This window comes from Platichthys flesus, chromosome 18 (assembly GCF_949316205.1).
Source record: "Platichthys flesus chromosome 18, fPlaFle2.1, whole genome shotgun sequence".
NCBI lineage: Eukaryota > Metazoa > Chordata > Actinopteri > Pleuronectiformes > Pleuronectidae > Platichthys > Platichthys flesus.
Genome location: NC_084962.1, coordinates 14,300,761 through 14,319,905, shown reverse-complemented (window position 1 = coordinate 14,319,905; position 19,145 = coordinate 14,300,761). Strand labels below are relative to the sequence as shown.

At 43.4% G+C, this 19,145-nt stretch overlaps 2 protein-coding genes across 3 annotated transcripts in view; one reads left to right on the top strand and one right to left on the bottom strand.

Moving 5' to 3' along the window:
• The first annotated feature begins 1,144 nt into the window (after nucleotides 1–1,144).
• zbtb2b (zinc finger and BTB domain containing 2b) lies at nucleotides 1,145–8,832 on the top strand. The gene is made up of 3 exons (XM_062410847.1): nucleotides 1,145–1,325; nucleotides 4,083–4,263; nucleotides 4,674–8,832. Exons 2-3 carry the CDS (start codon nucleotides 4,091–4,093, stop codon nucleotides 6,082–6,084), a joined length of 1,584 nt encoding a protein of 527 aa, XP_062266831.1. The 5' UTR covers nucleotides 1,145–1,325; nucleotides 4,083–4,090; the 3' UTR covers nucleotides 6,085–8,832.
• A 315-nt stretch (nucleotides 8,833–9,147) lies between these two features.
• Nucleotides 9,148–19,145, bottom strand: part of akap12b (A kinase (PRKA) anchor protein 12b) — a 42,676-nt gene continuing 32,678 nt past the window's right edge. Inside the window, exons 3-4 of one of the 2 annotated variants that reach the window (XM_062410845.1) lie at nucleotides 12,766–16,902; nucleotides 9,148–11,542 (exon numbers count right to left, since the gene is read on the bottom strand). In XM_062410845.1, the coding sequence (XP_062266829.1) occupies nucleotides 12,770–16,902 (4,133 nt within the window). In that variant the 3' untranslated portion in view covers nucleotides 9,148–11,542; nucleotides 12,766–12,769. The remainder of the gene's footprint in view (nucleotides 11,543–12,765; nucleotides 16,903–19,145) is intronic. The other variant, XM_062410846.1, reaches the window with a different exon arrangement.

Genomic DNA, 19,145 nt, shown 5'->3' with positions numbered 1-19,145 from the left:
CAACAACTCACTGATGACAAAGGGATAGGGATATATATATGCAGGTCCTGAGAAAGGTGTGTGAGGGGGAACACATGTGCACTGGTGTTGATGACAGTAACAGCTTATAAGGAAAAAGTCAGTTTTCACTATAGCATCACTCAGCTCTCTGCCATTATACCCATTCATTTAAACCGGTGCTTGACAATTAGTCTAACTTCATAGATCAAAGCTGAAGAAATTAAAAAAGTAAACATTACACATATAAACTCTATTATTGACCTATCCTTCATATTTTATAGCATTTACAGCATATGTTTAAAGTATAAATTGTTAAATAAACGATTTATCTAATATTGTGTTCACATATGTTTGTATATTGAAAGAAATATCAAAGTACAGATACAGCCTTAACAAAATATACAAATACTAGTGAAAATAAAGCTATTTCATATTAAATACAGCAATAAAAAGATATAAATACACAAACATCATTTTTAATTATGTAAGTTTGTTCTCTATTCTTTGTTTCTCTTTTTAAAATCAATCTGCCTGGGACTGCACTCTGGTACATTTATATGAACAATGGTCTCATTACAATGACTGTACACTCTCCTTTTTAAATAAATAAAAGTTATACATAAATCAATACAGATTTTCTCTGATATCTAATCTTGTTGAAATAAAAAAAATTCAATTGGGATTTTAACCTCATTTTGAAATTTGTATTTTTTGTCTACATATCAAACAACTCTTGCGTGACTGCTGCTTATTCATTACTCATGAAGAATTCATAGATATAAAAAGTCCTTTATTATTAATAATAAAAATGTAGAATTTCATATAAAAGTTTCTTTTAAATATTCGTGTTACTAAAACTAGCTCAAACTAAAAAAGCGATTTGAAGTATTGTTTGAATTTGCAGCTAAGATGAAATACAAGAGTCCTTCCTGTAAAGTTTAGAAGTACAGAATAAAACCTCATAAACTGTTATTCCCGCAGAATTAAAGATGTCGTTAGAAGTGTCTACTGTTCACCGGCGGTCACGAAGCTCCGGGAGCGGATCTAACGTTCACTCCTCCGCCCTCCTCTAAACGGCTGTTTCTTTTTGGGCTGTTTTTTTTTTTTTTTTTTTTTTCAACCCTCGGTCATGTGATTGTAACGTAAAACCCCTAAACCGGAAAACACCGACGGACGGACGACCCTCTCCGCCGCCGACGAATGCTGCGTTCGCGAGGAGGAGCGGTACAAGCTGCTGCTGCGAGCCCAGAGAGGACGGACGAGTCCCCGGTGACAAAACCCCTACACACGGCGGCGACGCTCCACGGATCACCGCGGAGAAGCAGGTACGGCCGCCGTTAGCGAACACACCCGCCGGTCGGTTTGCGTTATTCGGCGACTTGTGTGCTCTTTTTGTCGCTAACTGTAACCGTCACGGTGGAAGTTAAAGGAAACGCGTTTGTGACCATCCCCCGCGCCTCTCTCTCTCCTTCCCTCGCTGTGTGTGTGTGTGTGTGTGCGCGCGCGCGCCCCCCTCCGTTTTCTCCCGCTAGCTCTAGCAACCGACGGTCGGTGCAGGCGCGCTCCATGCGTCGTTAAATGGAAAAAAGCCTGTTTACGCTCCGCTGCTGTTTTCTCTGCTCGTGTCGTCGCACCGTCGTATTCCCGAAGCGTGTTTACGTCCCGCACTCGCTCCGCGCGCATTCCTTTTTTTTTTTAAACGGTGAATAACAGAAAGTCTCACTACGGAAGTGAGCTTTCCACGTGTCTACATGCAGGGGCGGGGCTTAGCTCTTGCAAACAAGTTAATATTGATCAGCGAGTGGTGCTGTGGCTAACTTGGTGGATCATGTGAATTCAAACTGGGCAAATTGGGCCTGATCAATACTTAGTTGTAATAGTGCACGTGTATGTGTGTGTGTGTTTATCTCAAAGGTCAGGGTCCTTTCTACATTGGATTGCAGAAGTCTGCATATATAAGCAGAAGTTGCAGCATTACACTTATAAGTCTATGTGAAGGAATAATAGGAGCCACACATCTGCAGATGTACCAATACCAATAATCAAACACTGATCCACCAAACAAACATATTCATTGTTTAAAATAATTGTGACACTCAGGCACGTATTTGTAATGGTGTTGGATGCTCCGTGACTTGTTTTCTTGGGTAATACTTAACTGAAGCCTTTTGATCACTCAGGGGCTGCAGCTTAAATGTGTATATTTGAAGTATTTCAATATGGGATGATAGGTAATGGAGATTGTCTGAGTTCCTCGTGAAGAGAGTTAAAGGGGACTGAAGCTCTTTAGGACCAACATGATGAGTATACACACAGTTGCCAGTTTTCAGGGACACACAGATAAATCTTAAAAGTTAATAAATCCCCCTGATGTTCATTTCTTGCTAAAACTAGAAAGGCCTGTTGTGTTTAGATAGTTGTTCCATTCATAGTTATTATAAGTGGTATTAACAGTCCTTCTGCAGGTTATTTTCTTGCTTAGCTCTTCTGTTCTCAATCATTGCTGCTGGTTTTGTCTGAAAAAGAAATCAAGGAGTGTGAACACGTTTGTTTGAAAGAGGAATGAAACAATTTTATGATCAAAATAGTTGTTAATCACTCAGGTACGTATAACACACTACACTTTAGCTGTACTACTAACTACAGCCCCCAAGATGGCCATAAAAATAACTATAGTCTAACAATAGTTCCTAGTGAATATAATGAACGTGGGCTTTACTGCTGTGTTATTTGTAGCTGGGTGTCCCTAAAAAACTGACTACTGAGTGTATATTGAAGTTGTGGATGACTTTAGCCGTGCTGGTGGCTGTTGTACATCTTTAGTGCTGCTGCTTTACTGCCTCCATCTCCTGCAGAGCTAGCATCTTTGCCTTTTGACCTCCCTGATGGAATACACATGTGTAGTGAGCTTTGTGACTGTGTTTATACCCAGCAGAGGAATGCAGGGCGGCAGAATGATGATCAATCAGAGGTAAATGGGTCGATGAAGTCGCCGCCCTCTGTTTTTACACATTTCTCTGCCCGTGTGGGGGAGATAGAGGCGACAGGCCCTGCTGAGATCCACCCGTGCTGTTTCCACTCTCCAATGGAAGGGGGTCGAACCAGTTCTGCCTTAGGAATGTGTGCCGACACCCATAACCCCGATCATGTGATGGCCTGAAGGCCTCGTAGTCCTCCAGTGACCTTTTGAGGTCAACCACGCCCATTACACTGGTCTCCAGTGTGGAGCTCTTAGGAGCCTGGATCGAATGTGGAGGGTTCTGCCTTCATCGGTTCCCTGCAAAGTGCTGTTTGCAGTGCATCAGGACATCGAACTGCATAGATAATGAACTCTGCTTTAAGCTTCACTGTCACATTCAGGGGCCATCCTCTGCAGCGGTAATACCCTGATGGGGAAGTCTATTTATATCAAAGCAACAGGGACAAATTAAAAATTAGAGGGTTATATAGATAGATTTTCCCGTAACCTTGCTCTAAAATTTGACATTGAAATGATCAATTATTCAATTACTATTATCGTTATTATTATTACACATCCTATTTCTATGGCTGCGTGTTCATTCTATCCATCCCAGGACTTATGAGATAATCATCTTCTGGGAGTTGTTATGAGAGGAACAAAGCTGGTTTCTTAAGTGGTGAGGTGGCTTGTACAGGAAGCAGGCTGACAACTGTGGTTGTCATCTGTTTGCTAATATGCTCTTAAAAATATTCAGAACAAGAATATCTTACTGTCGTATGTTCTGGATAGAAGGACCTCACATATAACTTGTTGTAACTCTTAACTAACATTTTAAAAACATCTCCAAATGCTCACTGGTATGATACAATGAACAACGCAGATCCAGATGTTTAAGTTCTTCCGTCGCCATACCTATGATCGGCACTACTTTCTATGGCGTTAAATTTAGACAAATTGTCTCTAATGTCGCAAAATGATTCTCCACCATTGTGTTAAGTTCGCCTTTACAAGGTCGTTAGATCAGCCCTGTCAGCCCGACTCTTTGTGGTCACAATAAACCGGTCTCCTTCCAGACAGGAAACTCACTGCTGCCTGCGTGTGTGTGTGCGTCTTTGTGCAGGTTGAAGAATGGAGTTGGCCAACCATGGTCTTATCCTGCTGCAGCAGCTTAACGCTCAGAGGGAGTTTGGCTTCCTGTGCGACTGCACTGTGGCTATCGGAGATGTCTTCTTCAAAGCCCACAAAGCCGTCCTCGCTGCCTTCTCCAACTACTTCAGGATGCTCTTCATTCACCAGGACAGGTACAGGAGGAATGTAGCAACACTTGTATGAGGCTCGGGTTCGTTATCTAGTTAAAAAGCACTATTAAAGAAAACTCAACTCCAAATTTTTATGCCGATACTACAGATAACACAGAAATGTCATAGAAACTCATGCTGTCAAACATAAAGTCGCTAGACTGTCTCTAAATCTTTTTAGAGATACAATCCACACCTTATGTCATTATTCAAATCAGTGGATTGGATTGAGGTGGTCTATAAAGGCATTAACGTTAAAACAGATCTCTGTGCTCACTTTTCTGTTTTGTTCTTCAGTGACACTAAACTGAGACCTGCAGCATCCACCATCGCTGATACTGATTCTAATCATTTATTATGAAACCCTTCCACATCTTTTGTCACTATTTAACTCTAAGGTGTTTTCTTCTCAGTGACTGTGTGCGCCTAAAGGCTGCCGACATCCAACCAGACATCTTCAGCTACCTCCTCAACCTGATGTACACGGGCAAGCTGGCTCCCCAGCTGATCGACCCTGCACGGCTGGAGCAGGGAGTCCGATTCCTGCACGCCTACCCACTCCTGCAGGAGGCAAGCCAGTCAGTGTATTCACAACGCGAGCAAAGCATCAACCTCTCCACCTCCCTCTATGGCATCCAGATCTCTGACCAGCAGGTGGCGCTGTCAGCCAGACTTGCCTCTCGGCGGCAGCTCTCCTCTCCCTTAGATGTCGATCAGCTCATGTCAGAGGGGAAGTTTCCATCCATGTCGGGGGGAACAGCTTCGTACGGCAACTCCTCGCCATCCAAGATGCTTTCCTCGCCCATAGACATGGAGGCCTCGACCAGTGGCGCTAAGCCTGATGGTGAGGAGGGGGGAGCCAGCATGCTGACTGGAGATGGTTCCTTGGTCAATGCCATCCTCCATGTTAAGCCCAGCATCATGAAGAGGAACGCCTCCTTTAGAAAGCATTATTCCTGTCACATGTGCAGGAGCCGATTCACCCAGAGAAGCCTGCTGAGAGAGCACCTCCTGCAGCACAGCCTAGCTGTTCAGCAGAGCCTGACTGAGCCCAGTAACGCACTCTCACCTGTCATGTCGATTGAACACAGCATGTTAGAGGTAGAGGGGATCCTTAGGGGAAGCAAGCCAGGGTCAAGTGCCTCCGCTGCCAGTACGGCGGTCGAGATAATCAGTGACAATGAGCAAACGCCTGTTTCAGGCACCAACTCAGACTCTCCCCGGGCAGAGGTATCCACATCCAGCTGGGGGGTGGGGGGAATGAATCATCAGGCAGACACACCCCCTCCATCAGACATTGCGGACATCGACAACCTGGAGAGCGCCGACTTGGACCGCGAGGTGAAGCGGCGGAAGTACGAATGCTCCACCTGTGGCCGCAAGTTCATCCAGAAGAGCCACTGGCGCGAACACATGTACATCCACACGGGAAAGCCCTTCAAATGCAGCGCGTGTGGCAAGAGCTTCTGCCGGGCCAACCAGGCAGCGCGCCACGTGTGCCTGAACCAGGGCGCCGATTCCTACACCATGGTGGACCGACAGAGCATGGAGCTGTGCTCCGCAGGAGATGACAGCAGCCAGATGGAGGCCATGTTCTTGGGCTCAGCAAAGCCTTATAAGTGTAACATTTGTGCGACCACCTTCTCCAGCCCCCATGAGGTGATCAAGCACCTGTGCTTCACCCAGGGGGGATTAGTGGGTCTTCAGGGAGACGCAGGAATGCTGCTCCAACAGGAAGATTTGTCTAAAGATGAAGGCTCTGATGCTTCCAACTCTGGCACCCAGCTAGAACCTATAAAGACTGAGGAGATCCTCGTAGAGTAGTGCCAAAACTGTGTTTCTGTCCTTTTTAACATGTTTATCTTCTAAATTATGGTTAATACGTAAGCTAAAGCTAGTCAGGGTATGTATGATGGAGGTTCTCAAGCTAATAATTAAAGTTTTTTTGGTTTTGAGTACAGTATTTTTTTGGTTTATTTTATCCTGTGTTGGAAAATGTTAATGGGTTCATCCACATCATAAAGAAAAGCTAATACAAATCACATTTGGCTCAATGTTAAGCTAAACCCCAACAGGGGAGATGAAAGTGTTTCCTCTCGTAGCTTTAGAGTCTCTGCACACGCAGACGTTCTGTACAAAAGGAAGAGGAAGCGGAGACAGTTCCGGAAGAGAAGGCATGTTGTGAGATGAGTTGGCTGAGGGAAGGTTTGTGGAGAGGAAACTTCTAACAAAAACCCACTCGAGCTGAACAGGACAGCTGTTTCTCTATGGTTGTATTCAGCGACGGTTCTGCACATCCGGTCTAGATTATAATCCCTGCTCTAAGCACACTGAATATAAAAGCCTGAGACAATCTGAGTTGATGTGAGATTTCTCTTCCATTTACATCTTGGCTCAGCAGAATGAACGTCTTGGTTGTTTCTGTGTGATTTCAACATATTTAAAACTCAACGGATGTTGGTCAAATCACCAGAAACCTTGATTATGTCAAGGTTATGTCATGTCCCCCCCCCCCACACACACACAAACACACACACATACCTTGGTGCTAAGTTATTCTGTACATGACGTCTGCATTATCATTTGCTTGCATCTACTCTTAAAAAAAACTAAATTCATTTCACATGCTTTTCTAATTTTGTATACAGCGCTATATTTACAAAGATAACATTATATTTCAAAGTTGTATATATCTATTAGTAGACAAATAGGTTTAAAAATAGGAATACATTTGGTTTACCACCTTTGTTTAATCTTATAAGAATACGTTCTATTATAAAGATAATTATTTTCCCGTTGCCAAATTTTTACTAATTGCTAACCTCCTTATTCATTTTTTTAACAAAGGGAAACTTTCTCTGTATTGTAGATGGATAATCATGTAAATCTTCTGACCTTGTTATTTGTTCTTTGTCTTTGTCCCGAACAGATAGGATATGTAGTGGTTGCAGCATTAGTAGTTTATTTTAAAGGACAAAACATTGATGGGAGAGAATATGCAGGAGAACACAATGAAGTTTTTTTCAGGTTGGAGGTTTCATTTAACTCAGGCAGAGGTGACAGTGTGACGGAGAGTTGGTTTTAATGTGATGTTTTCGAGAAATCCGTGAACAGGGTGATGTCTCTGGACACCGGTGTTATAGAAATGTGTTATTTATTATAAACTTACAGCGACATCTACTCTGGGACAACACCAACACTTCCTGTGTACTACTGATGACTGGAAATTGTGAAAAATATTTACATCCATGTCCAATAAATGTGAAGCAAGCAAAAGGATGAGGCAGTTACATAATTTACCACGTTTGAACATGTTAAGCGTGATGATCCAGCTCCAGCAGTATCATTTTAAAATGAGATAATACCAGTGAACATCTGTTTTGATTTCTGTGTCGCAAATCTGCAATTCAACTGTGAACTTCTAACATTTCATCGGCCACATTTCACAATATCCTTGGCCACGCGTCTGTAAAACTGTCAATATTATTGTTTCATTCAGAATTAAATAAATTCCAAACTGAATTGTTGAGTAAGTATAAAATTACACTATTTGGTGCAAATTTGTTGTTTGGGATTCTTCCAATTGATCAAATCCATTAGATTTAAAAAAAAAACTTGTCCTCCAAGTTTCTACATAAAATCCAATCATTTCAATATCCTCTTCTGTGACCTGACACAGCAGGGATTACAGTAGACACCAGTTTAATACTTCCACATTTTGATTTGTAATATAACTTCAAAGATTAGTGATTAACCAAACCCCACAAAATCACATTAATATGTCCTTTAAAAACCCATCCCTAGTACACTTAATGTGCATTGTGTATTTTTACGATTTTATTTTGAGCCTTTTACAACCTTACAAAACTGTGGCTTTGCGACAATGTTTTATTTTATTTTGTAGTGTTGAGAAGTTGTTGCTCTGATGCAATGAGCCCAGTGTTCAGCTAGATGGAGCTGTTCTCCTTTGCTCTGCTTAGGTCTTACGTTAAGGGGAAATCTATCTGTTCTCTTTGGAGTATAAATCAATACTCAACACATTTTGTTTCACAAACATTTATGTTGAAACATTAATCGATTATGTCTGTGAGCATAATGTAACAAGTGTTTCATATCAACTGACAGAAAAGGATTCTTGTTTGTGTCTTGTTGAAATGCTGTACTACTGACATTCATTTCTTAGAGCTCGATTCATTCATGTGCTTCATGTGCTCTATATGAACCAATTGAAATGGCGCCCCCCCTCCTCCCTGAATTGTAATTTATCGTCTCTAACGCAAGTCTAGGTTGTGTCTTTTGTGAGTTATTAACATCTCAGTATCTCAGGAAGAGGAGGATTGTGAAATAGTGTTTTTCTGTCCACTGTTGTAAACCAAATCAATCATTTCAGGACGAGTGAGGACCCCAACCCATGATAACTGAGTGCACACATACTCCCCCTATCCCCCCCAGTGCCCATCTGACATCTACTGTGATCGGTCTGTGTTCTCAGGAATGTGATTAATCCTTCTGTACAAACCCTTTTTTCTTTCATTGAAGAATGAACAATAAAAACGTGATCTTTTTTTAATATTTGTGTGTGTTCTGGTCTCATCTTTGCCTGAAGACAACGGCATCTGGAAAAGTTCCACATGAATAAGCAATACTTCTCTGATTTACTTTTATATTCATTCATATGTGTTTGTGTGCTCGCTCCAAATTCTGGATACCTTCAGGAGGAGTTACAGATGGTGGCAAATACATTATTGGACCTAAAGTTCATTATAAGCTCAAAAACCTTTCATTTATTCAATGTTTTGGGTGAAAAAGACAATACTAATTGGTTTTAAGCTTTTTTCACAGATGTAAATTATGACAAATAATGTATTATGAGATCCGGAAATTAAAACGAAGCACACATTAAACTTTCTCTACCTTTATTGATTGAAATATAGACAAGAATCTGTATCCTTACTATTAACAGCTTGGAAAATATAAAAGGCAATTAAGACCATGCTACGTGAGTAATATGCTAAACGTCTGCAGGTTATTGTAGTTAATATTACAACAATATGACTTTAAGTACATACAGTAGGTATACAATCTGTACAAATGTTAACAGGTTCACAGTGTTACAAAAAGCAGGGAGAACTGACGGTGTCCTACAATTAAATGCTTTACAATATGCAACAAAATCCTTTAGTTTGCTTTAAATCGATTGTTTAATTCTTTTTTACATAAAGCACGTGTCATGGCTGTGTCACGTCTCTGGAGCCAAAGTGAAGTGATGACCTGACGGGGGTCGGTGCTTCCCGGTGCTGCTCCGGTTTGGTCATAAAGCTGATTAGACTTTGAGTCGCCAAAATAAAACGGAGGAAGAAGCACTCATCGAGACACAGAGCAACTTTATCAACAAATGCTGCGAAATTTAAAGTATACCGTTGAAACACATGGCTACATGCTTTTTTTTGGTGCTTAAACTGGAATGTTTCATATATTCTACCATCCTAAAACATTTACCACTTTGCTAATGAAGTTATTAATTTGATTTATCGCAGAGCTTTAGGCATTTAACCGCATGCAACCTAAACAATAGAATTAGTCCAGTGGGCAATGGAAAGACCATGAGGCCCTGATTTATTCTAACTCAATTTGGCTTTTAAATTAGAAAACTAAATAGCGTTTGCTGTTATTTATGGTACCATGCAGTCTATGTGTCTCTGTCTAAAGCCACAACAGAGTTAGTCTAACACTCTCAGTGAACCTGAGCTATCACGCTTGGTTGGGGGAACACGACATGAAGCAGGTTCTGACATAAGACTAAGCAGAGCAAAGACCATGTTCATACTTGATTGCCCTTGTTGACACGTACAGTTGAAGTCAAAGAACACAAATGACTGTATATTGAAGGATGCGCTGCATTTCGTATGCAACATGGGGCGTCAACATACTGTATTTCTATGAAGCAATGTATACCGCACTAAAGACAGGTGTTAAACCTCAATAAAACTACCACACACCACTGAGACATATGTCACATAATAACTCAGAAAACCATTTAACCTGAACAGGATTTGCTTTGTAACTGTTTCTTACATGCACCTATTTTCCCAGCATGACTCTGTAGGAAAACAAACACCCAAACGTATGATTGTTTAGCAAATACCTCTGCCACATGACCAAATGTTGTTATAATCATATTTTATTGTATAATGACATGGAACAATGTGTAACAATATTTATTTCACAGTAAATCAGGCAGTGGTTTGTTTGTTGTCTTATCTACACTAAGCTCACTATGTGTCCTGTTCGGCTGCAGAGTGAAGAACACAGTGTGACGAGAGAATGTGTCAAAAGTCAAACACGTGGTGCAAATTCTGGTGGATAGCTTCATTCTCTCTGTTCTCGTCTCTGCACACAGTATCGTCGCTCACTCACGGTGGCATCACACTTGTACCATGGTTTATATAAATGCTACAGATGCTTGAAATAGTCTTCAGGGTATGACAGGGGAGGGAAAAAGCTGCGGTACACAAGTCACTTTTATGCAACATATTCGCACTTGTTTTGGTACATTTTACGTTTTTCAGATGTTTCTCCGTGTCAACAGTCACAATGTTACTTAAAAGAATAGCTACTGCTTCACAGCTTAATGTGGGAAGTTTTGAAACAGGCAACACTGTCCATACAATAACAAAAAGGGGACAAAAAAAGAAAAATAAAGACTTTGGGGTGAATGAAAGAATATTCAAGATATAAATACAATACACAAGATAATAAACCTCCGTCTCTTCACCTTCTGACACCATCGCACTCTCGCTACTATACAAACCAAATGCGCGCACACACACATGCACAGACACACTCAGACCAGGTTGCGGACTCTCGCTTAATGCAGCGAGGGCAATGGAAAGTCACTGAGACATTGAACATACATCACACCGATTACAAGCCAGATGGAGATGCTTCTGAGGCATGGGACATGCGTGAGTGTGTGTGTGTGTGTGAGAGAGAGTGAGTGAAGGGGGCGAGGGTGTGGCGTCACGTCCTCGTGCGAGGGGTCTGCAGGATGGGGCCGGAGTACGGGTGGAAGGGGAGGTGGAGAGAAAGGCAGAGCTGTTGTTCATCACTCAGTCTCTCTGGGCTGGATGGGAGGGGCCCGGTCTCAGCATAGAGCAGTCTCTCTCTCTCTCTCTCTCTCTCTCTCTCTTTCTCTCTCGCTCACTCGTTTACTCTCTCTCCGTTATCACTCACTTCCTGGTCCAGACAGTGTGTCTCCCAGGCATCAATCTAGTATCTTCACCTGTGGTGGAGCACAACAAAAGCAGATATTAGGAACAAGCAAAAGCTTCAGCACTTCATCCCTGTTTCAACAGGAGATGTACAACACAATAATATAACTATACGTTTATCAGTTATTGTTACCATTCAGATAATCAATTTGTGTATTCAGTAGTACATGTGAATTCCGCTCATATATTATTTAAGGTCAAATAACTCATATTGAGAGAAAACCTGAAAACCAGAAACAATAATGTCCAGGCTAATATTGGTTAAGTAAATCCTAACAGAAAAATATATCATTATCAATGACTCGCTAATCATTTGAATTGAGAGATTTCTAAATATTATGTGGGAATTTTAACTTTGTATTTTTGGTCTTTTGGTCTTTTGATATTTTATTTCTATTTGAATATTCAATCCCAAAATATTTCCCTTTTTGTTAAATTTGTTTGTTTTTTCTCACACTTAATTAATGTGGGTGGCTGAACCATTGCTACCTTTAGGCTGCCTAACCCTTTCCTGCCATCGCTCCAGAGACTGCTCCGCTCAAGACTTAACAAATAATATAATCAACTAACAGTATTATTTTGTTTTGCGTTATGGAATAATTGAGTGGATAAAGTGGATAAAAAGAAAGAAAGAAGAAAAATGCAGGAAAACCGATTTCTTCCGTCTCTTAATTGGTAGTATCAAACAAAGTGAGTCACTGTAACTGAAACATCACAGCACTCTGCTCATATTGAAGATATAATTCAATCAAAGCAGCTCAACCTCAACTTCGGCCCTTTGAAGCTTTGTAATTGAATCTAACAAATGCGAACTTCGACATGGTTTCTTGACTCCATACTGAGCCTTTGATAGAAGGCGAACAGCAGGAGGGAGCGGAGGAATCATAATCAGTCTTTCAGCACAAGTTCATCTGCCCCTCACACACCGCTTCCCTTGCCTAGACCCCGGCCTGAAAAGAAGGGGTCAATGGCGGCATTCCTGCTTTGATATCAAAGGTCCCCTGGTTACTCGTAGCCCGAACAAAAGCTTTTTCATCTGGTTAGTGGGCGAACCCCCCTCCCCCCCTCCCTAATAAAAGTAGGACCCATTGATGTTTCAAAAAAATCCACTATGAGAAGATCGTGTGATAGGCCAACAACTGAATGTTGAATTTTTTTTACAAGTTTAGATGTTTTTATGTCATCAGCATGGTGACAAAAAGAAAACAAGTTGTAAAGCAGATGTCCATCTCACCTGCTCATGATGCTGCTGTGATCTCTGTGGACACAGGCTCGATCTCCTTCACGGCCTCCTCAATCACCTCGATCACCTGGGCCATCACCTGGGCGCACTTCCCCGATGTCTTCTTCTCTGTCTCCGCTGCTGCCTCCTCCATCTCTTCCCCTGACTCCGTCGCTTGAGCTTCTTCTGACAGTGTTGAGAGTTTTTTTACGCTTGCGGGGCTCATGGGCTGTCCGCTGGTGCTGTTGTTCACTGGACTATTGCTGTCAAACTCTACCACTGCCTCTTCTTCCAACAATTGCTCCTCCACCAGATGTGCTGTCTGCAGGACCACCTGGACTGGCATGTGGATCTCTATTTCTTTGTTCTCCTCTGATTCCTCTGATTGTGGTTTCACCTCCTCCACTAGGCTCTCTTCCCTCTCCACCTCTGCGACACCCTCTACGACCTCTTCCACAACAATCGTTTTTTCTTCACTTACTTTAACCTCCACAGCTTGCTTCAATTCTTCCACTTGTTCCTTCTCCTCCTCCTCCTCCACCTTTGCGTCAAGGCTCTCTGTGACCTCTAAAGCGATTGTGTCAATGACCTCCATGGCAACACAAAGCTGAGGGGGGGACTTCGGTGCTGGTATGTCACAGACGACAGCGACAGGGGTGTCGTTGACTACAATGTTCTCAGTTATGATTTCTTCCTCTGTTCCTGCTGTTGCCTGGACTGGTGATGGGGCAGAGGCAGGCTCTTGGGGTTCAGGTGTGGTCTCTGAAACTTTATCTATGGCATCCTGAATGATAGCCTGGGAAATAACCTGGCTCTGAGTCTCAATCTCAGAGGACTGCTGCACATTCTCCTGGATTTCTTCTATCTTCTCTGTTGCCTGCTCACCGACAGCAGGACTCGCTGGCTCGACAATCTCAACGGAAGTGGCCTCCACAGTCTCCACAACTGTCTCTTCCTCCTTTATGGTCACCTCCTCTGAGCTTGCCACCTGGTCAGACTCCACACTGAGCGGGGTGATGCCAACCACCGCTTCTGTGATGACGGTAGCCTCCTCACTTGATAGGACTACACTCTCCTTTGCGATGCTGGTCATTGTAGTACTACACATGGTAAAAGATATCTCCTCATTCACAACCTGGAATACCTCTGAGATAGGCGCATGTTCCTCAGTGGCAGCACCATGCAGCTCCATGTCCATTTTCACTGTCTTGGTCTCTACAGTTGGCTCGGTGACTTCTATACTCTGGGTGCAGATGGTTGTCTCAGTTGTTGGGGTAATGGGGTTGACTACTTCCACTTTGGGAGAGTTCTCGCTCACTGTGGTGGTCTGAAGGGCAACAGACTCCTCCAGAAGAGTGGTGACGACTCCAATCCTCTCAATTTCAGGTTCGCAGCTCTCAGTGGCAACTTGAAGGGCCTCCTCATCCTGTGAATTTTCAACAGCGGGCTCAAGGTCAGTGGTTTCAACTTGCTGTACTTGGGCTTTGAACAGTCCAGCTTCCACAAGTGTGCCTTCCTCTGGACTGGCTGGTTTATCCTCAATCAACACCTCTGTGCCCAGGACATCATGGACCACGGCCATACACTCAACGAGGGTTGTTGCAGGCTTCTCCAGAGCTACTTTGGCGATCTCCTTTGTGCCCAGTCCAGTACAGATAGCCATTGCCTCATCACTAGTATGTGGCTGCAGGATAGTATTTGACGTTACCTCTGCAATATCGGTTGGTGGTTCACCCTCGATGTCTTCAGAAGCTGCCTCTACTGATACATCTACAACAGTCACAGATGTCTGGCATACCACTTCACTGATTTGGGCCTCAATACCTGCCACTACCTCCTCTGCGTTTCCCGACAAGGGTCCCTGAGGAACGAGGGTGGCCTCTGAAGCTCGAGCCTGAGTGACAGGCTTCATTTCAGCTGTGGACAGCCTACGCCCCCTGCGACCAAGGCTGATGTTGGTCCGATTAGCCTGGTCCTCATCATCTGCAATATCAGTGTCAACAGACTTTGGGGTGGCAGCATTCTCTGTCTCCTCTGGGATGTCACTCAGCTGATCTTGGTTATTATCAGCTTCTTCGACAGAGGCTGGAATCCATGAAGGGGATCTATCTTCAGTAGACTCGTTAGTCTGGGTTTCAGCTGGTGCTTCCTGTTTAGCCTCAACTTGGTCATCGTACTCTGAGAGAGGAACCACAGCTGGGGTGTCAGAGTCCTCCTCTCCAGCTTCAGTGGAGGCCTGCTTGTCAACCTTCTTCTTTCTGCGTCCAGGGAAGAACTTCCTCAAGGAGAAAGATGACTCTTCCTTTGGGGCTTCACTGTCTGACTGGACTTGATTCACACTCTCCTCTGGTTTTTCATCAAGTTTGGGCTTACTCTTTGACATAACCATGCGTTTCAGTGTGTCCCAGGTAGATTCTCTGTCAGGGGGACTTAAAGCCTCAGCTGAGGAAATAACTTCTCCTTCTCCTTCACTCTCTGTGTTTTGTGATGCAGAAGTGACAACAGCAGCCTCTGGTTTGACCTCCTGTTCCTCTTCTGCAACTGCTTCTACAGCTGCTGCTTCCTCTTCAATCTTGGTCTCCTCCTCATCAGAATCAGATGTCCTCCTTGTCCTCTTTTTGGCTCCACCCATACACATGAGGGCATCCCAGGAGACAGAGGTGTCCATTTTCCTTTTGGGCTCTTCGGTGCTGCTGACAAGTTTCTCAGTGTTTTCAGTCTTTGGCTCTTCCTCAGTTGGCTTTTCCTCCGTGGCCTCCTCCTCAACACTCTTATCTGCTAATGGCGCGCTCTCAGAAGAGGAGAGTGTGGCTGACTTTGCTGGTTTCTCACCTGTGGCTTCATCATCACTCTCAGAAGACCTTTTCACAAGCTTCTTGGGAGTTACTAGTCTCTTGAAGGAGGACCAAGCGATGATGCCCTCTTTTTTCTTCTCTCCGTCAGAGGCAACTTCAACCTCACTCTCTTGGCTGGACTCATTCTGGGTCACCTCCACAGCAAGGACATGCTCTCCAGACTCTTCTGGAGATGATGGCCCACTGTCAGCTTTAGGAGCCTCTGCTGATTCAGTGGATGACTGAAGCTGCTCAGCCGCCTGCTCGCCAGACTCAGTCAATTTGCTCACAGCCTCTTTCTTGGTCTTCTGTTTCTTAGTTGACAATTTCTTCAAGCCGGCACCAGTGAAGAGCTTCTTCAGGGGGCTTCCCTGGGACTTAACCTTCTCCTGTGATGAGAGGAGCTCAACCTCAGACGTCACCTCTGCGGGAGCCTTCTCCTCTTCTGCTTTTTCCTCTTCTTGTTTAGTCTCATCAGAGGTTCCTGCTGAGGGAGCAGTGGTTTCCTCAGAGGCTAGGGTTGCCTCTGATTTTACTTCCTCTGAAGTGACTGGTGCCTCCTCCTTTGGCTCAGATTTTTCTTCCTCTGAAGTTGCTGGTGCCTCCTCCTGGTTTCCTAGCACTGCATCAACCTTGTCCTCCTCTACTCCAGCAGTTTCCTCTGATTTAGCTGCTTCCTCTTCAACAACGGTCTCCTTGTCTTCCTCCTCTTTTGTCTTCTTGATGCTGGCCTTCTTTCGCAGGTTAGAGAAGATGCCTCCACCGAAGAGCTTTCTGAAGGGGGACAGGGTCAGGGTGGTCTCCTGGGAGGGTGGACTGGCCTCTCCTTCCTTCTCAGCTTCTTCCCCCTTGACTGCTTCATCAGTTTCTCCATTTGCAGCGTCTCCAGATGGGGCATCAGGGGTTTCAGCTTTATCAGTGAGTTCAGCCTCAACAGTAGTTGCCTCTGAGTCAGCCTCCTTCTCATCAGCTGTAGCCTCCTCCTCCTTTGTAGGTTCATCCGTCCCTGTGAGCTCTTGTCCTTCCTTATCTTTGACCGTCAGTAGCTTCACAGGGTCTTTCTCCTCACTCTTGTCTTTCTTCAGTGTGAACTTGAAACCCACAAAGCGGAAGATCTTCTTGAAGCCCACCTCAGTGGCATCATCAGGCTTCTCCTCCCCTGCCTTCTCCTCAACAGCGGAGATGTCATTGGCATCAGGGGATTCCTTCTCCACTTTCTCACCATTCACTTGAGGGGCTACTTCATCCTGGACGATGTCCACGGCCTCAGAGGCCTCCTCCTTTGGAGGCACTGACACAGCATCAGGCTGGCCAACTGAAACGACAAGAATGGAAATCATGTTCAGTATGATATAACTCTCTTATTCAAGATTTACAACTCAATTCATTGTTATTGTTATTGCTGTTACCTTCATCTCTATCAGATATTGTCTTATGTATAAATACTTTAAACATTGACACATTTTTAATTATGTTATAAACTGTAAATTCTAATCAGTGTCGTAAATAAAGTTATTCTTTCGATGTTTCCATTGACATGCAGTATCTATTGGACTGCTGTCCGTCCTGGGGAAGGATCCCTCACTAGTGGATCTCTCTGAGGTTTCTATGTTTCTTTTTGGAAGATTTTCTTTACTCTAGTTGAGGGTTAAGCCTATAAGACAAATTGTGGGCCATACAAATAAAATTTAATTTATTGATTGATTGACTTCCTGCAATTGCTTCCAGAAGACCACTAACAGCATTCCCATGATATTCATAAAAGAAAGCTTTGACCGCAGCTGTGATTTTATGACAGTCACTTTCAAAAATGTAATATAATGAGGAAATCAATTCAGCCAAGAAAACTGTGTTTTATCAAATCTCTGTCATAACTCTGAGGAGAAACTACATTTCAAAGAGAAGGGATTTTTTGTTCTATCATTAATTAAAGTCTTCTTGTCATCTGGGAATAATCAAAGATGTTGTACAGAAAGTATTGACTGACATCCCCACCCTCTGAGAAGATTTTATCAAGCATATGACCACTTAATTGCAATCAGAGTTTTGGCATTGGCACAAATAACACAGCAATCCCCAAAAGGGAGATCCACTGAAAAATTGTGCATAACGACAGTAATGCTGTTGGCAATTTGCGCATTATTGTCCAAATACACAATGTGTGCAGAAAACCTCATAATGTTGAATCACGTGGCCCACGACTTGGTCCTTTTGAAGGCCAAACTGAAACACTTGTCTAACTCCACTATTGTGAGTGACTTCTTGGTTCGTCACACAAATAATACAATAATTATGTCGCACAAAAGGCCTTTTAGCAGATGTGGTTTGAGACAGAAACAACACACACATCCCCACACAGTCACATTCGATGCCATGTCTATCTGTGTTTTGACAGGAGGAGGCCTCGGGGGATGACGACATGCCAGTGCCTGAAACTTTTCTTTTTTTTTAACTCCCTTCTCACTAGAAGTCTGGGAAACCTCACATCTGAAACTCTCAAAACAAATTCCCCAGGACTTTTAATGACTACATATCAGCTTACCTGATTACACCCACTGGGGAACACAAAGATGCGCTCCTTAAACCACCACGCACACTGTGGGATCCACCTCCTACCCTTGCCCTGGCAGATTCAGCTTGTAAATAAAGACGTGTTCTTGTCTCACACACAAAAATGCAAAAACGGCGCCACAACTGTCCACATCCTTTCCCATAATTATGGACACAAAGCCTCAATCACTTGCACGACATTCTCAGAATATTTCAGGTTATGGTAAAGAAAACTTTTAAAGTTCACTTGTTGCCAAACACTGCAGCAGCATTCTGTGGTAAATTTGTGTGAAGGAATAAAGAAGCTCTTTCATACGCTAATGCCACTCACAGGGGGCACGCCCATGTTTTGTATATATATTTAGATTTGAGAAATGTGAACTATGCCTCTCACTCCATCTTTAGAGGAAAACAATTTTAGGATTCTCCAGACATGCCAGGGGATTTAAGGAATGTTTATTTGTATTTTTTTTCAGTTACGGTGTCTGGTCTGCGCCCATATAGGATTTAAACCAAACAATACAGGCCCCTGCAACCCCTCCTTAAAATAAGTCCCAATCCCCTTGACCCAAATTCCACCACAGCAGGATGGATGTGGACCCACCCCCCTTCCCAGGGCACACACTCATGCAAACACAATGGCCTTTCTAACCCACTCTGGCCTCCGACAATAAAAGAAAGGGGGGTGGTCGACTTTCCCATTATCAAGACACGCTGCAGTTGGGAGTTTGTCGTCTTTAACTTAAAACTGATGTAAAGTTGGGGGAAAAGTCAGCGCCTGAGTAACTTATATGATACATCAGTGTCACATGGCAGCGGGGCTCCGTCTCACATGTGTTTTATTTAAAGGGCACTTGTCGAATCACACTGTTGAGTGAGCGGGAAAATACACAAGCATCGGGTAAACACAAGTCACCAAGCAAACAGTTATCCAATATGAAACCAATGCTTTTAATTGGCCATCCCAAATTCAGGTTAACTATGTATACAATTACACATTTCAATGTA

Bases quoted from the DNA above. Each gene is read 5' to 3' on its own strand.
- zbtb2b (XM_062410847.1), top strand. From the start codon at position 4,091: ATGGAGTTGGCCAACCATGGTCTTATCCTGCTGCAGCAGCTTAACGCT. The intron at 4,264-4,673 runs GTACAGGAGGAA...TTTTCTTCTCAG, and splicing joins CTCTTCATTCACCAGGACAG to TGACTGTGTGCGCCTAAAGG.